The 19852-nt window shown below is 56.2% G+C and overlaps 3 protein-coding genes across 5 annotated transcripts; 2 read left to right on the forward strand and 1 right to left on the reverse strand.

Annotated features, from left to right (window-relative positions):
• The first annotated feature begins 2740 nt into the window (after positions 1–2740).
• Positions 2741–8161, forward strand: B3GAT3 (beta-1,3-glucuronyltransferase 3). 2 transcript variants are annotated; one of them, XM_066360499.1, is made up of 5 exons: positions 2741–3040; positions 4186–4321; positions 6130–6490; positions 6681–6971; positions 7381–8161. In XM_066360499.1, exons 1-5 carry the CDS (start codon positions 2959–2961, stop codon positions 7477–7479), a joined length of 969 nt encoding a protein of 322 aa, XP_066216596.1. In that variant the 5' UTR covers positions 2741–2958; the 3' UTR covers positions 7480–8161. The 2 variants fall into 2 exon arrangements, with proteins under 2 accessions (XP_066216596.1, XP_066216591.1); XM_066360494.1 differs by having other exon boundaries at positions 2742–3040; positions 4147–4321.
• Positions 8024–10187, reverse strand: ROM1 (retinal outer segment membrane protein 1). Its single transcript, XM_066360484.1, has 3 exons — positions 9269–10187; positions 8643–8889; positions 8024–8529 (listed from the first exon to the last, which is right to left on the reverse strand). Exons 1-3 carry the CDS (start codon positions 9856–9858, stop codon positions 8311–8313), a joined length of 1056 nt encoding a protein of 351 aa, XP_066216581.1. The 5' UTR covers positions 9859–10187; the 3' UTR covers positions 8024–8310.
• Positions 10188–10529: 342 nt separating this feature from the next.
• EML3 (EMAP like 3) lies at positions 10530–19736 on the forward strand. Of its 2 annotated transcripts, none has more exons than XM_066360454.1 (22): positions 10530–10664; positions 11487–11658; positions 11734–12003; positions 12098–12205; positions 13245–13312; positions 13483–13606; positions 13825–13995; positions 14182–14251; positions 14336–14446; positions 14692–14787; positions 15146–15301; positions 15451–15592; positions 16025–16176; positions 16257–16382; positions 16464–16595; positions 17182–17249; positions 17702–17790; positions 17862–17959; positions 18090–18177; positions 18769–18867; positions 19101–19231; positions 19311–19736. In XM_066360454.1, the coding sequence occupies exons 1-22, from the start codon at positions 10643–10645 to the stop codon at positions 19512–19514; spliced, it is 2697 nt and encodes an 898-aa protein (XP_066216551.1). In that variant the 5' UTR covers positions 10530–10642; the 3' UTR covers positions 19515–19736. The 2 variants fall into 2 exon arrangements, with proteins under 2 accessions (XP_066216551.1, XP_066216559.1); XM_066360462.1 differs by having other exon boundaries at positions 11737–12003.
• The last annotated feature ends 116 nt before the right edge of the window (positions 19737–19852 follow it).

Here is a 19852-nt window from a genome sequence, read left to right on the forward strand (position 1 = left end):
TACCGTGTGCCCACATACTGTCCATGCTGTAAATGTTAGAATTACCAACTCTCCTGTGCCCACCAATGTAAAAGTACGTGTCTCTCCATTTTGCCTTTTATCCAGTCCTAGTGATTTCCTTGCTATGCTTTCTCCTGCCTCTTTAATCTCCACCAGTGGATTTCATGCACCTTTCTTACATCTTTGATTGTAATGTATAAAATAAGTTGCAAAACTGCCATTCTCTAGAGTATTTGAGGACTTGATCCCTGGTTATATGTCCTCAGTTTGGCTCAAACAAAAAATTCTCTACAGGTTTGGATGTTTCTTATGTCAACAATATTTTAGTTAGGAGTTGATAGTGGTGACCAGAGCTGATGGGGTCTGTCTTGGATAGAAATAACTATACGGTCATGTGGCTGCTTCTCTTTAGCAGTATTTGAAAGAATTTCCCACTGTCACCCTAGCAGGGTAGCTCAGTTGGCTAGCATCGTCCTGATACACCAGGGTTGCAAGTTTGATCCCTGGTCAGGGCACATAAAAGAATCAACCAATGAATGCATAAGTAAGTGGGACAACAAATTGATGTTTCTCTCTAAAATCAAATAAAATGTTTCTCACTGATTTAGTGACAGAATAGTTTTTTTCCATTTCATTGACCACAAATCTTAGAGACCATTTAACAAGAAAACTAGTTTTTTTGTTTTTTTTTTTACAGAAACAGAGGAATAGATAGGGACAGACAGGAACAGAGAGATGAGAAGCATCAGTTTTTCGTTGCAACACCTTGGTTGTTCATTGATTGCTTTCTCATGTGTGCCTTGACCGTGGGCCTTCAGCAGACTGAGTAACCTTTTGCTTGAGCCAGCGACCTTGGGTCCAAGCTGGTGAGCTTTGCTCAACCAGATGAGCCCGTGCTCAAGCTGGCGACCTCAGGGTCTCGAACCTGGGTCCTCCGCATCCCGGTCCGACGCTCTATCCACTGCGCCACTGCCTGGCCAGACGAAAGCTAGTATTTTTATTTTTAGGAAAAATGATTGCTTAGTATGACTTGTACCAAATAAGGGGTGTAGAGAGGAAAAATAATTTTCCTTTTACTCTTCTAATTTCTGGCTGGTCTAATCAAATTGAATGAGATTAGTAGGAGGAAATAACCAGATTTATTATATATGTACATAAGGGATTTCCTAAGAATGTGGGACCCGAGGACAAATCAGGTATTTTGGGTTTCCATGCTGTTCTGGAGTAAGGAAAAGGAGGCAGGGGTTTGGGACTTCAAAGAGAGTGCAGGCAACTTGCAGGTAAATGAGGAAGAGCAAACATTTGGTAAACAAATTCTTGCCTGGCAACTCAGAAACAATGGAACACAGGGAAGCCTAACAGACTTGTTGCAAGATTTCTCTCTGCCTACCAGACTTAGGATGCTAAAGTGATAGTTCCCTTCCTTTAAGCAGGTTTTTCTGAATTCCTTGAAGCAGGTAAGGGGGAGGTAAAGGGCTCTTGAATCATTTCTTAAAAATAACCAGGTTAGAGCACGGATCTGATATGCACAGGTTGCTAGTTTGATTCCCGGCCAGGGAACATAAAAGAACAGATCAATGTTTCTCTTCCTCTCTCTAAAATCAATGAACAAATAAAACTGTTTAAAAGGATATCCAGCCCTGGCTGGATAGCTCGGTTGGTTAAAGTGTCATCCAGAAGTACAGAGGTTGCCGGTTCCATCCCCAGCCGGCACACAGGAGCATCTCAATGTTCTGTCTCCCCCCTGCTTCCCCTCTCACTAAAATCAATAAATTTTTTTTCTTTTTTTTTTTTTCCTTCTTTTTTTTCTTTTTTCTTTACAGAGACAGAGAGAGAGAGAGATAGGGATAGACAGGAAGAGAGAGATGAGAAGCATCAATCATTAGCTTTTTGTTGCGACACCTTAGTTGTTCATTGATTGCTTTCTCACATGTGCCTCGACCGTGGGGCTACAGCCGACCAAGTAACCCCTTGCTCGAGCCAGCGACCTTGGGTCCAAGTTGGTGAGCTTTGCTCAAACCAGATGAGCCCACACTCAAGCTGGCGACCTCGGGGTCTCGAACCTGGATCCTCCGCATCCCAGTCCAATCCTCTATCCACTGCGCCACCGCCTGGTTAGGCTAAAATCAATAAATTTAAAGTTTAAAATAATATCCCAAAAAGACATTTTGAGGGGACAAAACTCTGCTTCCTCTCAGGAGTTAAGGGATGTGTTCATGTAATTCCTCAGCTCAGAAAATATTTCAACCAACTCCCTGGGATACAGCCGGCTGCCTTGGCAGCCACCCTGCCCCAGCCCTCATTGTCATCTGAGAAATGTGGGTCAGAGGATACCTGGAGTCGGTTATCTAAAAGGGATGTAGAAAGTTGCACAATGGCAATTACATAACTTTTGTCAACCTTTGTTATCTATAAAATAGGACAATACCATATATTTCCTAGGATTATAGTGAGGATTATGTAAGTCTTGTATATTATAAAACATCTAGAACCCAGGCCTGGGGTAGGATAGGACCGAGATTTCATTCATTCAAGTAACAAGTATTTATTGAGCTACTGTTACTGGGTGCTGTCACTGATGGATGAATGAATATAAGGAGAAAATTTGGGCACAAAGCCTGGAGTTCAAGGGGAAGGTCTCAAACTGGCTCTCACATGCTCCCATCGGGTTTCTGACTGCAGGCCACGCGCGTTTGATACGCCGGATATGACGTCACCCACTCCCGAGGTTCCCAAAACTAGGCGGTGGGACCGGAAATTAACGGAGGGTAGGGGGGTGTTGCAGACTGACCGGATGTGGGCTCGGGCGGGTTCGCCAGCCCCAGCTCCCGGGAGCTGGTGGACAGGCGCGTGAGGAAGGCGGGACACGGGGCGGGGCCTGGAGGCTGTCCGGCAGGGGGCGGGGACCCCTTGTCCCCGCAGGACCCCGCCTGCCAGGACGCCGGCGGCGGCACGGCCATGAAGCTGAAGCTGAAGAACGTGTTTCTTGCCTACTTCCTGGTGTCGATCGCCGGCCTCCTCTACGCGCTGGTTCAGCTTGGTGAGCGGGGCGGAGCGGGGATGCGGCGGGGCTGCCCTCGGGCGCCCGCTGCCGTGCTTCCAGCCCTGGGGATGAACCCTTGTGCAGACACCATTCATCCGGCTCGGCCCTCCGACAGCCCTCTGCGGCTGCGGGACACCCTCCCCTCGCTAGGATGCACCGCGTCTGAAATCCAGACTCCTTCCCAGGGCATTCAGGGCCCCGCATGATCCTTGCCACCGTCCGCCTCTCTAACCCCATTTCCTAACCCTGGCTCGCTCTGCTCCGGCCACCTGGCTTCATGACAGTTTCTCGAAAACCACACGCTCATTGCTCTTTCAAGCCCTTAACCTGTTACCTTTGTCTGTGGGGCTTTTCTCCCACCTCTCCTGCTGCCTCTTTCTTATCCTTCAGGTCTCAGCTCAGATGTCACCGCCTCAGAGAGGCCTTCCTTGACCACCTTATTTAGACTAACCGTTCTTTTTTCTGGATTCTCTTTTATTTTCTATCCGAGTCGCTTCCTTATGGCCCTTATCACAATTTGTAGTATTGTTTCTTTACTTTCTTTGCTTAGTGTCTGCCTCCACTAAAGTGAAATCCCCATGAGAGCAGGGATCATGTCTGCTTTGTTCCCTGATGTATCCCAGGACCTAAGGCAGTACCTCCCAGGAGGAGCAGTCAATAAATATATACCCAATAATGGAATTGATCAATTTAATGAGTCTTGGGTTGCACAGCCAAGGGAACAGATTGAACCCTGCCTCTGAGGCAGGGATTTCCTACAGGGCCACTGCATGATCCTCGGGTATTTGAAAGATTGCCCTGTTTTAGGGAGATAGACTTGGTCTTTATGGCTTTAAAGCAAAATTAGAACCAACCAGTAGAAAGGATGGAGGCAGATATTGGAGGCTCAATATCCAAATGAAAATTGTAACAGATGGAATTTATTAAAGTGGGAGAGGGGCTGCTAATTGAGGCGGTGAGTACCACACCACCGGGGATGTAGAAAGGCTGTTAGGGAAGTTGTAAGGAAATTCCTGCATTTCCTAAATTGAATGAGATTCTGGCCCTTTGGGATGCTGAACGTGCTGTGGTTCTCTGCCCCCATCCCTGCTTCCTGGGACCAGGCCAGCCATGTGACTGCCTCCCTCCCTTGCGGGCAGCAGCAGAGCAGCTTCGGCAGAAGGATCTGAGGATTTCCCAGCTGCAAGCTGACCTCCACCGTCCAGCCCCTGCCCCTGCCCAGCCCCCTGAGCCTGAGGCCCTGCCTACTATCTATGTTGTGACCCCGACCTATGCCAGGTATGGGTTCTGGTGCACCCAAGAAGTCTGCATGGACCAGGAGGTTTGGGTTGGGAGAGGATTTGGGGGAGGCATTGGGCTAGGGAGTATTCCTCAAATGAGGGCGTGCCAAATGACGGGATAAATGAACCACACCTGTACTCAAAGATTTGTGGGATAATGGTTATTTTCTAGTAAAAGAGACCATGCAGATTTACAAGATTCCTGAGACATTATAAGATAGAACAAAAAAGTTTCAAAGAGCCCTGGCCGGTTGGCTCAGCGGTAGAGCGTCAGCCTGACGTGCGGGGGACCCGGGTCGATTCCCGGCCAGGGCACACAGGAGAAGCAACCATTTGCTTCTCCACTCCCCCCCCCCCCTTCCTCTGTCTCTCTCTTCCCCTCCCGCAGCCAAGGCTCCATTGGAGCAAAGATGGCCCGGGCACTGGGGATGGCTCCTTGGCCTCTGCCCCAGGTGCTAGAGTGGCTCTGGTTGCAACAGAGCGACGCCCCGGAGGGGCAGAGCATCGCCCCCTGGTGGGCAGAGCGTCGCCCCTGGTGGGCGTGTCGGGTAGATCCCGGTCGGGCGCATGCGGGAGTCTGTCTGACTGTCTCTCCCCGTTTACAGCTTCAGAAAAATACAAAAAAAAAAAAGTTTCAAAGAGGTTTGGAACTTGCCAATGAGTTTATTCTCTCAGGGATCCTTTGCTGAGAAAGTTTGAAAGCCCATACCTAACTTTTAATTAAAAAAATTTTTTTTTTAATTTATTCATTTTTTAGAGAGGAGAGGGAGAGACAGAGAGAGAGAGAGGAGAGACATAGAGAGAGAAGGGGGGGAGGAGCTGGAAGCATCAACTCCCATATGTGCCTTGACCAGGCAAGCCCAGGGTTTCGAACTGGTGACCTCAGCATTTCCAGGTCGACATTTTATCCACTGTGCCACCACAGTCAGGCCCCCATACCTAACTTGAAGTAGAAAAGGGCTTGGTCCTCTAGGTCCTGTAGTTATACCAGGGTCTAGAAATAGTTATGCTAGCTATTATTTACAGTGCATTACTCTTACCAGGTTCTCTGCTAAGTGCTTTGCTTTTTTTAAAAAATTAAAATATACCTTATTACTCAGACAAACCAAGTGGGTGGGGAACTATGGTTTTGTATCTGTAGCCAAAGGGCCTGCTAATTGCTCTCTGGAATCAGATGGCTGAGCCATCTAGGTACAGGTGGCTCTAGACCCTTTCCCCATCCGCACACACACATCAAGCCTGTGCAGGCAGGCCAGTCTGAAGGGTAAAGCAGCCTAGAAGAGACTGGGCCATACTTCCCAGTTCTTTGTCTAAACTCAAATCTCCCTTCCCCTCCCTGGAATGAGCCAAGGGGCTCTAAATTCCTCTACCTGGAAACCCGAGCACAGAAGGAAAAGAACCTGGTTCTACTGGTGTTTTAGAAAATCATTATCTTATTTAATCTTTAAGACAACATCTTTGTAAAGTACTGTTATTCCCATTTTACAGCCAAGAAAGCTGAGGCTTGAGGAGAGTGAGCCATTTTCCACAGATGTCTCACCTAATTACAAACCTAGCATTCAAATCCAGATCTCTCTGATTTCTAAGTCTCTGCCCTTCCCCTCTAGTCTCCCACAGGGTGGGGGTTGAGGTGGGTGACAGACAGGATGGGAAGAACAGGAAAGGTGAGGGTCAGTGTGAAGCTGACAGGTGAGGAAGGGAGTTGGGGTATGGTAGGTTCAGGAAAAGCTATGTCAGCTGGCTGGAGTGGGTAGATCATGCCTCCCCCTTTCCCTCCTGGTGCATCTCCCATCGCCCACCCCACAGGCTGGTGCAGAAGGCAGAGCTGGTGCGCCTGTCCCAGACCCTGAGTCTGGTGCCCCGGCTCCACTGGCTGCTGGTGGAGGACGCTGATGGCCCCACCCCATTGGTCTCGGGGCTGCTGGCTGCATCTGGTCTCCTCTTCACACACCTGGCAGTCCTCACTCCCAAGGCCCAGCGGCTCCGGGAGGGCGAGCCAGGCTGGGTTCATCCCCGAGGTGTAGAGCAACGGAACAGGGCTCTAGACTGGCTCCGGAGTGGAGGGGGCGCTGTTGGTGGGGAGAAGGACCCACCCCCGCCAGGGACCCGGGGAGTTGTGTACTTTGCCGATGATGACAATACCTATAGCCGGGAACTCTTTGAGGAGGTAAGCACTGGGATGGGGCTGGGAAAGTGGCCAGCTTCCTCTGTTGCCTTGGTTACCAGTGTTGCTCTCGGGCCTAGGCTTTTGGGTGAGGAGGGGCGAACATGGAGCAGAGTGACCCAAGTGGTCCTTTCTGTTGCTCCCTTTCCGCTGGGTTACCCTGGTCTGTTTCTTGTCTCCTGACCTCTGTTAGATGCGCTGGACCCGCGGTGTCTCAGTGTGGCCTGTGGGGCTGGTGGGCGGCCTGCGATTCGAGGGTCCTCGGGTACAGGATGGCCGGGTTGTGGGCTTCCACACAGCATGGGAGCCCAACCGGCCCTTCCCAATGGATATGGCGGGATTTGCGGTTGCCCTGCCTTTGCTGTTGGCTAAGCCCAATGCCCAGTTTGACGCAACTGCTCCCCGGGGCCACCTGGAGAGCAGTCTCCTGAGCCACCTGGTCGATCCCAAAGACCTGGAGCCACGGGCTGCCAACTGCACTCGGGTAAGGAGATGGAGGGGGCTCCCATCGCTCTGGGGTGGGCAGGTGATGGGAGACATGGAGAGAAGCCCTGGGAGGAGGATCGAAAGACAGATGTTTGAACAGGAAATACACTCCAGAACTCAGGCGCAACCTGCTCTCTCTACTGAAGGGGAAGCTGGGAGCCAGAGATGGAAAGTGGTGTCCTGCCACTCCGTCTCTCCCAGAGTCCTGGGCACCCATGTGGCACAGAGAGGTTGAGGGGTTAGTTAAGTCCCCATTTTAGAGGCACCGAGGCTTCCCTCCACCCTGTCCTTCACACTTTGCTGCCAAAGCACTGTTTAGAGGGGGTTGGAGAATCCGGTCTACACCGGGGGCCACAGAGGCCTGACTATGGCTAGGCCTGGTTCTGACGGCAGCCCTCCCGGCACAGGTTCTGGTGTGGCACACGCGGACAGAAAAGCCCAAGCTGAAGCAGGAGGAGCAGCTGCAGCGGCAGGGCCGGGGCTCAGACCCGGCCGTGGAGGTGTGATGGACGCCCCACCCCGACTACCACGTCATCAGGCACAGACCTGTGGCCTTGGGCGCCTGGCCTGCCCCGGATGCGGTTTTCCAAGTCCTGACCCCTCGGAGTTGGGCCCCTCTGCCATTTCAGCCCTAGGGTGTGGCCCAGCTGCTTTCCCCCTCCCCCAGCCTGCCATGTGGCACTGCCCACAGGCTGGGGACAAGCAGCTCTTGTATTGAACCGGGTCAGCCCTGTCTAGGGCGGAACAGAAGGACAGACAGATTCAGGGGGGAGGACAGCTGAGTAACTGGGTAACTTATTGGGGCTGGGCATGCACTGGGGGGCTGGAGGAGCTGGGCTGGACCCTCCCCACCTGAGCATGCTGACCCCCCACCTACCTCTAGAATAAAAAATCTCAACCTGGAGGGGCCGTTGATTTTTTTCATTTTGCAAGTCTGGTTACTGCATTCCGGTTCTTATCAGGGTCAAAGCCTTGGGGTCCTGGCTTCGCTCTCAGACAGAAATCAGTTCTCTCAGGGCCCTGCCCTCCACGGAGAGAAAACTTGGTGGCTTCAGTCCAAAAGCTTTATTAAGTCTGCAGTCTCCAGTCCTTCCTGTGTCACTTTCCCGTCACCCTGCTGTCTTCTGTTTACGCGTGCTTCTGGCCACAGGGACCAGGCCCTAAGGCCCATCCTTTCTCTCCTGCCCAGTCCAGCTCGCTGAGTATCCTTAGCCCCTCTAATCCCAGGGAACCCCGTCCCCACCGGAGCCTTGGTAAAAGAGTTGAGAGTCATGAGGTTTCCAGTCTTGTCTACCCCTTCCCCCTCTCCCACAATCCGTACCCCAAGCTCCAGGCCACTAGGCCTCAGGTAGATCCTCCTTAGGTGGAGCCTCTTCTGGGGGGGCCTCCTCAGGTGCTGGGCTGGGGGCAACTCCTCCCTGCAGCCCTGCTGTTTTCAGCATGTCTCTCAGCCCACCAGGGAAGAGGTAGCCCTGGGTCTCTCCTTCCCCATCGATGACTCCTCCGAGCCCCTCCAGTGCTGTTTGCAGGTACCGTAGGCCCAGGAGCACTGAGGTCTGGGGAGGGCAAAGGGAAAGAGGTCAGTGACAGTCAGTGATTCCAGGGTCCCCGGGGTTTGAGGCAGTGAAGAGGCTCAGATGGAGAGTCCTCAGACACTTTGCTGACTCACCTGCAGCAGGAAGGTGACAGCCAGCATGCTGCCCAGGGTGCTGGCCAAGCCCTGCAGGTATTCCAGCAGCACGCTGTGGCATCCATGCGCCCAGAGGTTTAGGTTGGGCTGACGGGGATCGAAGAGGGGGTGGGCATGCGGGTCAGAGAGCTGGTTTTGCAGGCAAGGCCTGGGTGAGTGGGGATTGCAGCAGGAAAAAGGGACCCCATCAATTAGATATAGGCCTTCCACATTGCTCTGGATCCGGCTGCAAAGGGAGGGACAGGGTGTTAGGGTGTTGAGATAGAGGCCTGGGGAAGAAGCTGCAGGGCACAGGTGTTGAGAAGGGAAAAGTGAAAGTAAGACATTTACTAACTGTTTTACTATGTGCCAGGCATGCATAATTCATTTGTCTTCACAGCAGCTCTGTAAGATAGGTGCTATTATTATCTCCACTGTACAGATGAGGAAATGGGCCCAGAGGAGTTTGGTGACATGCCTTTGGTCACAGAGCTAATAAATGGCAGAGATGTAACCTATCTTCTCAATCACTACGCTCTATTTATTGCCTGACTAGGGGAGGTGGGGTTTTAAGGGAAGGAAGAGAAGGAGGAGAAGGAGGAGGAGGAGAGAAGCAAGTCACTCACTCAACCACGTCCTGGTCAGTGGGATCCAGGTAACGGCTGCTGACCCACTGGACCCCAAACCAATCCTTGTACCCATGGCGCCCGCAGCAGTGGTGCCTCAGCTGCAGCTCATCCAACAGTCGTTTGGCAAAACAGTGTCCGGGCACCTCTGTGTCCTTGTAATGAGCCATGGCAGCCCCCAGGCCCTCCTCCAGCCCTGTGTCCAGACTCCCAGGTAAAGCCAGGGCTAGCCCCAGGGCGAAGATCAGGAGCCCTCCACCCCCAGCAGTACCAGCCACTAGCAGTGGGCCCAGGACCCTTCGCCAGGGAGGGTATTGCACTGCATCCAGACTGGCCCTGCTGGCTCCTGCACCCACCAATCCTGTGCCCAGAGCCACTGCACCAGCTGCCAGGGCAAGCTGGGGCAGGGCACTGAATGGGCAGGTGGGAGCCAAGAAGGTGCGAAGGTGCCACAGCTGGGTTAGGAGGTGCCCGCTACACAGGAAGGTGAGGCCACCAGCCAGCGCCAGTAGCCAAGAGAGGAGCCAGAGCCCTTGTGCCAGGCGGATACGGGGCTGTAGGGGCAGCACCACGGGCAGCACGGGCGCCATCTCCCATCTCTGCCCAGGGAAGAGCAGAGTTGTCAGGGCCGGGTTGGCAGGGTCAGGACGCTGAGTCAGCCCAGCTCGGCTTGAGCTGGGCTAATGCCATCCTGACCCCAATACCCTGGGAATCCTCCCACTCCAGCCTTAATAACCCGCTACCCTATCTTCTGCCTAGCCCTATTCGGGATGCCTTGGCCTTGCCCCCAGGAAGAGCCCCGCCCCCGGGCCCCTCCCGGAAGAGGGCGGGGCTGGTCGGCTCTGCCCTGAGGGGCTAGGGGCTGGGGGCAGGGACTTCACGGCCCGCTCTCCCGCCGGTGTCCCCAGGGAGTCCGGGGGCCGAGATCCCGGAAGGGCCCTGAGGGCGGAGACCTGCCAGGGGCCAGGGGGTCAGCGGGTTGCCCCGCCCCGTACTCAGCCTCGGGGCCCGGACAGGGAGGGGTTACCAGGCTGCCCGGCCCCCCCTCGGCCCGCCCCCCCTCCCGCGCTTCCTGGCGGCTCCGCGTCCGGCGCCTGTTTGTGCTGCAGCGCTGGGGCCCGGGACGGCCCCGCCACCCCACCCCCGGGAGCCGAGAGCGGCCCCGGGAGAGCCCGAGGCCCTGGCGGGCCCCGGAGCCTGCGTCCCCTGCCCACTCCAGGCCCTCTCCCCGAGCCCGACAGCGCCCCCGGGGGGTGGCACGGCGCCCTTGCGCGCGCGCCCCGGGGTGCTTCCCCTTCCCCTCTCCCTGGCCATGGCCCCCGCGGCTTAGACGCCTCCTCCGCCGCCGCCGCTCGGAGCAAGCCGGGGGGCCGGATGGACGGGGCCGGGGGGCCCGGTGAGTATGGGGCGGGGCGGGCGGCGTGCTCCTTCCCGGAGCGCCCGGCCGGTCGGTCAGGCGCTGCAAGTGCCCGCCGGCCGTCTGGTGGCGTCCCCGCGTGTTCCTCCACCCCAGCGGCTCTGAGCATCCTCCACTGTTCCTCAGGTCGCTCTCCCGAGTTATCTGGGTCCTGCTACTGTCATTTCGGACTTACCCAACGTCATCCTACCCCCCGTGTTACTCCGGGCACCTCGATGTTTCCCTGTTCCCTATGCTACTCTGGGCCTCTGCTGCTGGTATTTCGGGTCTTTTTACTTTTGACCCCAACTGTTGACTCTTGGACCTTTACTACGGCTCTGTCTCCACTGATGCCCTTTCCTGTCATTCTAGATTTCTTCTGGTCCTCTGAGTCCCCACAATGACTGTGCTCTTGTGTCCCCCCTTCTGTCCCAGTGCTGCCTGCCCAGTTTCTCTGCCTTCCCTGGAGCCCTGAGCTTGCTCTGGGGTGGGCCCTGTCGTCCCGCGCCAGTACTGCAGCTCGGCTGTGGTTCCCACGTTCCCGGGCAGTACTCCATATATTCCCCCTGGCATGGTACGCCCTGCCTTTGCGGAGGCTGAGACGGCAGCAGGAGAGGGCTTTCGCCAGCTTCCTCGTCTGCCCTGCCAGAAGGAGGCCCTTGATCCTCTACCACCCGTCTCCTCCCCTCCGGGCGAGCCTCCAAGACTGGGGCTGCTGGAAGGGGGCAGTCCTATTGGGCGCAAAGTTGGCGGGAGAAAGAAGCCCCTCAGCCCTTTCCCCAGGTAGTGGTACATTCTCAGTGTCGCCTGCCCCTTTCGCAGGCGAGGGCCCTGCACAGGAGGCCCTGCAGTCCCTGAGCCGGCGGCTCCAGGTGCAGGAGAAGGAGATGGAGTTGGTAAAGGCGGCCCTGGCAGAAGCCCTTCGCCTGCTTCGGCTGCAGGCGCCCTCCACCACCCTGCAGGATTTGGACAGGGTAGCTCCTGCAAGGGACAGGTATGCGTGTCGTCACACCCTCTTCCTCCTTCGCGGGGCCTCTGAGGGCGTCAGGTTGATTCACTGTCTCCTCAGCAGCCTTGCAGCCCCACCAGGACTGCCATCCTCACACGGCCCCGCCTTGGTGAGCCGAGGCACCCAGACAGAGACGGAACTGGAGATGGAGCCCTCTCCTGGGACCCCTGGCCTGAGCAATGGGCCCCCAGCCCCGCAGGCGGGCAGCGAAGAGCCTAGCGGGACCCAGTCGGAAGGAGGGGGCAGCAGCAGCAGCGGCACCGGCTCCCCAGGCGGCACTGGTTCCGCGGGTGTCCTCAGGCTTGTCCAGCCGGCGCAGCGCACTGACACGTGAGTGGCCTGCGGCAGGGGCTGGGAGGGGTGGGAGGACAGGGCGGCACGACTGGAAGGAATGACCTTTCCCTGCTCGCTGTGCTCCTACCAGGACACGGAGAAACTCCTCCTCGTCTCCCTCAGAGCGGCCTCGACAGAAACTCTCCCGGAAGGCAGCTTCCTCGGCCAACCTGTTATTGCGGTCCGGGAGCACGGAGAGGTGCGCGAGGCTCCCCCAACCCGCCCCGCCCCAGGCTCAGGCTCCTGACTTTCCTCATCCCTCACTCGCTTCCCTGGGTGGGGTGGGGGGACCTCGTCGCCCAACAGGAAGAAAGAACACACACTCCTGGGGCGCCTGCTGTGTACCTGGCACTGTGCTAAATCCTCGACCTCCTCCATCTCATTCAGTCCCACGACATCTTTGGGGGGTAGGTGGTCTCATGCTGTTCATTGTCCAGGTGAGGAAGCAGGCTCAGAGAGGGTAAGTCATTTACCTGGGATCACACAGCTAGAGGCAGGATATGAACTCAACTCCTCCTGACTCTAGTTCCCTTGCCCTTTCCACCATATTACAATATATCTCCCAAGATTCCAAGAGGCTTTTTCAAAAGCTTCCACAACTTTCATGGCTGACTGTCCTCAGAGTTTCGGTTCCGCCTCCCCCAATTTACTAGACTTTACATTTAGAGAGCAAAGGGAAATCTAGAGGCTGAGCATATTCATTTCAGAGTGTGTACAAGCCCCAGGACGTGCGTGCTCATTCTAGCCCTCTCCTCGGCCTCTCCTTTATTCTCTGAAGGGATATTAGCACCTTATTAATATCTAAAGACAGTGATCTCTGGAATTCTGTCACTGTCCTCTTGAGAGATAAGGACTTTCTTGTTTACCTCCCAGGTCCCGGAAAGGAAGGGCTGGTGTACATTTTGGACTCACATTTGTCTTCTTTGGAGGCAGGGAGATGAAAGGGCCATAGCCGGACACCTGGCGGGCTGGAGGGAAGGGCTCCGCCCTGCTAGCCCGCACTGCCTCTTCCCAGCTGGACGGCCTGGTGCCGCACGCTCAGCCCCTGTAGCTTCAGTCTTCTCATTTCTCAAATGGAGCTGAAAGTCCCTGTCTGCTCTAGGGCCCTAAGCACCCAAATGCAAATAAAGCCGCAGAGGCGACTGATTTCTGGAGTCGCCTCCCTTGTGCTCTGCCCCTCCACGCATAGGTCCTGGGACCTGACCCCACGCCCTGTGCTCTTTTTCTCTTCCCAACAGCCGTGGGGGGAAAGACCCCCTCTCCAGCCCCGGGGGTCCTGGGTCTCGGAGGAGCAATTATAATTTGGGTAAGTGCAGAAGCGTCTGGAAGAATTTGGACGAAAGAGTTAGGGTATGGACTAGAGCTCCAGGAGCTACTTTGGGGCCCCGTGTGAGGTCTGGTGGGTAGAGTTCTGCTCTGGCTTTCCTGCAGGGAGGCTGCAGGGTGGTGGTTGATGCCCCCCCCTTTTCTCTGTAGAAGGCATCTCAGTGAAGATGTTCCTTCGCGGCCGCCCAATTACCATGTACATCCCATCTGGCATCCGCAGCCTTGAGGAGCTGCCCAGCGGCCCGCCCCCGGAGACCCTCAGCCTTGACTGGGTGTATCCTGCTCCCTCCAGGCCCATGGGAACCGTCTTTCCTGTCTTGGGACCTCCCCCACTTCTCTGTGGTTTCCTCCTGGGCCTGCAGGGACAGGGGACCACTGAATCCTCCCTTACCATTCTCTGCCAATGGCACTGCCAGCCAGAAGCTCTGTCCTCCCTTTTTTCTCGTCCTGCCCTTGTTCTGACCCTTTCCTTGACTGTGATCCCCACCCCAGTTATGGGTACAGGGGTCGTGACTCCCGCTCTAATCTGTTTGTGCTGCGTTCTGGGGAGGTGGTCTACTTTATTGCCTGTGTGGTGGTGCTGTACCGGCCTGGGGGCGGCCCAGGGGGTCCTGGAGGTGGCGGCCAGAGACATTACCGGGGGCACACGGACTGCGTTCGATGGTGAGGGTCCAGGGGTCTGGGAGCGGGCAGCTCCAGGCACGGGGATGATGGGCGTGGCTGGACGAGGTCTGGGCGGCTGTGGAGGGGCAGGAGGGGACTCGCCTTGCTGCTCTGCAGGAGCAGAGGGGTGTTGGGTAGTCTTAAGAGACCCACTCCCTTCCTTAGAGTGTCTTCTCCCCCATTTAGCCTGGCCGTTCACCCTGATGGTGTTCGTGTAGCCTCAGGACAGACAGCTGGAGTGGATAAGGATGGGAAGGTGAGGCTGAAATGAAACCCAAAAAGACAACTGAGATTCCAGCCCAGCATTCCTTCACATCCCTGCCCCCTTTTCTCGCTGCAGCCCCTGCAGCCTGTGGTTCATGTTTGGGACTCAGAGACGCTGCTGAAGCTGCAGGAGATCGGACTGGGGGCCTTCGAGCGGGGTGTGGGGGCCCTGGCTTTTTCAGTTGCGGTGAGCTGGCCTCCAAGCCTTTAGACCCCCGTCTTTCTTATTCAGGAACCCCCTTCTTACACCCCACCAGGAAGCCTCAGGTGTTTTAGCCTTCCTGAACCCTGCCCGGCCCATTCTCCTTGAGAAGGGTTCCTGTGTCTACTTCTCCTTCCCTCCCAAACTCTGCTGGTGTCCCTTGCCTGATGACCATGAACTCCAGGGCCTCTGATCCTCACGCAGCCCCTGCACTGTGTCCCCATCCTCAGGATCAGGGTGCTTTTCTTTGTGTGGTGGATGATTCCAATGAGCACATGCTGTCTGTGTGGGACTGCAGCCGGGGCACAAAGTTGGCTGAGATCAAGGTGAGCAGCCGGTGGCATGCAGAGCCCTGACGGTTGGAAGGTGGGAGTGGGATGTGCAGAGCCCAGACTTACCACACATTTACTTCCTTCTGGCTGGGTCCCCTGGGCCAGCCTTCCAGCCTGGGGCTGTGAAGTGGAGACTATAGAAGTTCTGATCTCCTAGGAGATCATATTAGGCAACTGGGTGACCGATCATGAGTGATAAGGAATAGTGCTCTTAGGGGACCGGGGTCTGGAAGGAAGGGTGCCCTGGGGTTTCTGGGCTTCTGCAGACCAGCTGTCAGGATGCAAATGAAGAGGCAAGCGGAGAGAGGGTGCTCAGGGGATGGGGTAGCTGACTCTAGTGTCTTTCCTTCAGAGCACAAATGACTCAGTCCTGGCTGTTGGCTTCAGCCCTCGTGACAGCAGCTGCATTGTCACCAGCGGGAAATCCCACGTTCACTTCTGGAACTGGAGTGGTGGAGTAGGGGTTCCTGGGAATGGGACCCTCACCCGGAAACAGGGTGTCTTTGGGGTGAGGTGTGGATGGGTGCAGGGTGGTGGGGGAGGGCGGAGAGAAGATGGAAGTATTGCTCTGAGGACTGCAGACCCAGTGCTACCCAGCTCCCACTGTCCCGTGACTTTCTGTCTATGCCCTTACCTTTGACCTCACCTCTCCCTTAGAAATACAAGAAACCCAAGTTTATCCCTTGCTTTGTGTTCCTCCCGGATGGAGACATTCTCACTGGGGACTCGGAAGGGAACATTCTCACCTGGGGGAGGAGCCTCTCAGATTCCAAGACCCCAGGCAGGGGCGGGACCAAAGGTATGTGGCTGGGGGTGGCACCTGGGAAGTCCGGTACCCTAGGTGGTTCATGGGAACAGAGAAGAGGATTGCCTATTTTTGTGTTTTGTTTTGTTTTGACCACGAGAGTTGATAGTTCTCTGTGGTGGGGCCAGTCTGGAAAGGCAGGGACAGCTTGGCAAAGAGTAACCAGCTGGGGCTTTAGGGTCTGCCAGATCCTGGGTTTAATTCCCAGCATTGCCGCTGATTGTCTTGCCTTTAGGAAGTTACCTCACTTCTTTGAATTTCAGTTGTCCAGTCTGTAAATGGGAGAATAATAGCCAAGGATCAGAGATGGTAATCAGTAGGCACTTGACAGCTGGGAGTTATTCCTCTATTGTGACTGCCTAGACTGCTCCTGTTCCCTACTTCCCTGCATCCCAAGAACTTGACCCACCAGGACTTTGCCAACAGAGACCTATGGGATTGTGGCCCAGGCCCATGCTCACGAAGGTTCCATCTTTGCCCTGTGTCTCCGGCGGGACGGGACTGTGCTGAGTGGTGGCGGGCGGGACCGCCGCCTGGTACAGTGGGGGCCGGGTTTGGTGGCCCTCCAGGAGGCTGAGGTGAGGGCTAGGCTGGGGTTGAGTGGGAGGGGAAAGAGGAATGGCGTGTGGGCCCCTGACTTTCTGCCACCACTCTACAGATTCCTGAACACTTTGGGGCAGTGAGGGCCATTGCGGAGGGGTTGGGCTCTGAGCTGCTGGTGGGAACCACGAAGAATGCATTGCTGAGAGGAGATCTGGCCCAGGGATTCTCCCCAGTGATCCAGGTTGGGGGGCCAAGGGCTCTGGGGAGGAGGGAGGGAAGAGCTGCCGGGGAGGGGCGGAGGTGATGGCGTGCTCTGCTGCAGGGCCACACGGACGAGCTCTGGGGGCTGTGCACACATCCCTTCCAGAACCGCTTCCTCACCTGCGGCCACGACAGGCAGCTCTGCCTGTGGGACGGGGAGGGCCACGCTCTGGCCTGGAGCATCGACCTCAAGGTAGGGCCCTGTGTCCCTGGTCCCTCAGCATCACGCCCCCATGACTCCTGTGGTCACCGCTCCTCCCCCAGTACCCCCCCCAGAGGTAGCCAGTTTGTACTGGTATGGATACTAAAATATTCATGCTTCTGTACTGATGCCTTCAGTGCCCCTCTCAATCCAGCACCTGATGGTTGATCTCTGACCCAGCTGGAACCCTCAGTTCTGATTGTTAAATGTCTTGAATACTGCCTCCTGTTTGGGCTGTAGTGACATGCTGCCGGCACCCCAGGTCTACTGTCCCTCTTCTCTCTGTCTCCTTGCAAGGAAGAGGCTTTGACATTACCGAGATGGCAATGTGTCTGTCTTGGTTCCCTCACTAGAAAGGCATTTTCCTTTTAAAACATTAAAAAAAATTACTGATTTGAGGGAGAGTGAGACATCGATTTGTTGTTCTATTAATCTGTACATTCATTGGTTGATTCTTCTATGTGCCCTTACCGGGTATTAACCCACAACCTTGAGGTATCGGGCTGACACTAACCAACTGAGCTACTCAGCCAAAGCGAAAGGCATTTTCTTGAATTTACCTTTTCTCCCCTCCCAGGAGACTGGTCTCTGTGCTGACTTCCACCCCAGTGGGGCAGTTGTGGCTGTAGGACTGAACACGGGGAGGTGAGAGGGAGCCAGGGGAAAGCAGGAGGTATGGGAAGGGTTCTTGGTAAAGGGGTGTGTGCATGTGCAGGAGCGTGATCAGTGTCTGCTTCGCAGCCCTGACTGCACCTTCCTGTTCCTCATGCTTCTCCCTGCAGCCAGGCATCCCCAGCTCAGGACAGAGCAGCAGCAGAGGTGGGAGGGGCACAGCAGATAACACAGAAAAGTGACAGGCTCACGGACTCCACAGGCCCTTGTAGTCCAGCCCTGTATTCCTTTCTCTGACGGCATCAGAAGCCCCTCCGCTTTTATCTGCCCTCAACCCCCTCCCATTTCCCAGCATAAGAATGCAGCGTGGACCTTCCTGTGTACCTCCTAGCTTTTCTGTGGGTGCCTCCGAGTCTCTCCAGTTTGTCAGTCTGCTGACCAGGACAGTTATCCTCACACCTGCTTCCCAACCCTCTCCCTTCCAGGTGGCTGGTTTTGGATACGGAGACCAGAGAGATCGTGTCTGATGTCACCGACGGCAACGAACAGCTCTCAGTGGTTCGGTACAGCCCAGGTGGGAGCCACCCCCACCATGGACCCAGACCTGTCCCTGGCCCTTCCCTCTCTGAGTGACTATCTTTGTAGATGGGTTGTACCTGGCCATTGGTTCCCATGACAACATGATCTACATCTATAGCGTTTCCAGTGATGGTGCCAAGTCCAGCCGCTTTGGCCGCTGTGTGGTAAGAAAGCTAGGGTGAAGGGTGGGGCATTGCCATTGCAGGGAAACTCCTCAAAGGGTCCAATGCACTACGTGGGTTTGGGGGGTTGGAAATAGTACTCCATTTTTAGTCTCTTGACCCTTGCTCCCAGGGTCACTCCAGCTTTATTACTCACCTTGACTGGTCCAAGGATGGGAACTTCATCATGTCCAATTCTGGGGACTATGAGATCCTCTACTGTGAGTGGCAATAGGGTGGGCATGGGGTGGGTTCTGTTTGTGTGTGTGCAGGCTCCTGGTTGGGAGGGAGGAAGAATAGGTGGGAACTCCGGGAGGGGCTGGCTGTTGGATGGGGAGGTGGAGATGGGGTTGGAGTTGGAATTATACATATAGGAGAAATTTTGTGATTTGGAAAAAAAACACACAGTTTTAAACCATGTCTTATTTCCACATGGATTTGAGGGAGTTGAGACGTACACTAGGAAAAGATTGTTTTGGGAAAGTTTCTCAGGGCAAGTGTGGAGGGATCGCCTTGTTTAGGGAGGAGGAACTGATGAGAAACTTAGGAGAACTTCAGCCAGCACTCAGGAAGCACATAGGCTGCATTTTACCCTGGCTGAGGGCTACTGTGGTGACCAGATCACATGCTGCCACCTCAAGCCAGTCTTTCCAACCAGGCCTCCTGGCATCTTCCCCACTGCGGGCAGACTAAGCCTAGCCCAGCGGGCTTCCTCTCCTTGGGGGGCAGGGCTGGGGATTGCAGGCTGCACTCCCAGTGTCTGGCCCCCTCGGAGCTGGGTGTGGGCTGAGCTGGGCGGGCTCCCTTCTCAGGGGATGTGGCTGGAGGCTGCAAGCTGCTGAGGAATCGCTATGAGAGCCGAGACCGGGAGTGGGCCACCTACACCTGCGTGCTGGGCTTCCACGTCTACGGTCAGCAGGGCTGCAGGGGTGGGGGGCCCTGCCTCAGGGCTGGCAGGGTAAGGTGGAGCCTGCCCAGTGCTCTGAATGCGGGGCGTGTGTGACTGGGTGGGAGCCCCCTCCAGCCCTGGGAAGGATTGCCTGGACCGGCGGGTGGGTGGCCAACGCGAGCCTGGAAACCGTGAAGCTCTGGGCTGTGGGTGGAGGCGGGGAGGATGCTGGGCTGAGGCCAGCCGCTGTGTTAGGCGTGTGGCCAGACGGCTCGGATGGCACCGACATCAACTCCCTGTGCCGCTCCCACAACGAGCGCGTGGTGGCCGTGGCCGACGACTTCTGCAAAGTGCACCTCTTCCAGTATCCGTGCGCACGCGCCAAGGTGAGGCCTCCTGGGGCATGGGGGCTGGGCGCGGGCGCCGGGGCTCCGCAGTCTCAAGTCCACCTTCCTCCCAACCCAGGCTCCGAGTCTCGTGTATGGTGGCCACGGCAGCCACGTGACCAGCGTCCGTTTCACTCACGATGACTCGCACCTCATCTCGCTGGGCGGCAAGGACGCCAGCATCTTCCAGTGGCGAGTGCTGAGCGCCGGGGGCTCAGGGCCGGCACCCGCCACGCCCTCTCGAACCCCTTCTCTGTCCCCAGCCTCCTCTCTTGACGTCTGACGGCTGCGAGACTGGGCCCCCCGGCCCACTCGACACCCCAGGACCAGGGCTGACCTTTTCCTCGACTTGGAGACATTCCCGATCGCGAGTTTCCCGGGAGGGGCGAGCGGCACCCTTGCACACACTGTATAGACCCGCTGGCCGAGCCGGGCAGCCCAGCGCGGGCCCTGACCCCGGCTGCCCGCTGAGGGGCGAGGGGCAATAAACCAAACGCAAAGTCGCCTCCCAGTCCTTTTGTGGGGCTCGGCGGGGCGCCTCCAGCGCCGTGTGGGGGTGGGGATGAAGAAAAAGAGGGGCGCGGAGAGGGTAAGGGAGCACAGACCTTTCATGCAAATGAC

This window comes from Saccopteryx leptura, chromosome 1 (genome assembly GCF_036850995.1).
Source record: "Saccopteryx leptura isolate mSacLep1 chromosome 1, mSacLep1_pri_phased_curated, whole genome shotgun sequence".
Classification (NCBI taxonomy): domain Eukaryota; kingdom Metazoa; phylum Chordata; class Mammalia; order Chiroptera; family Emballonuridae; genus Saccopteryx; species Saccopteryx leptura.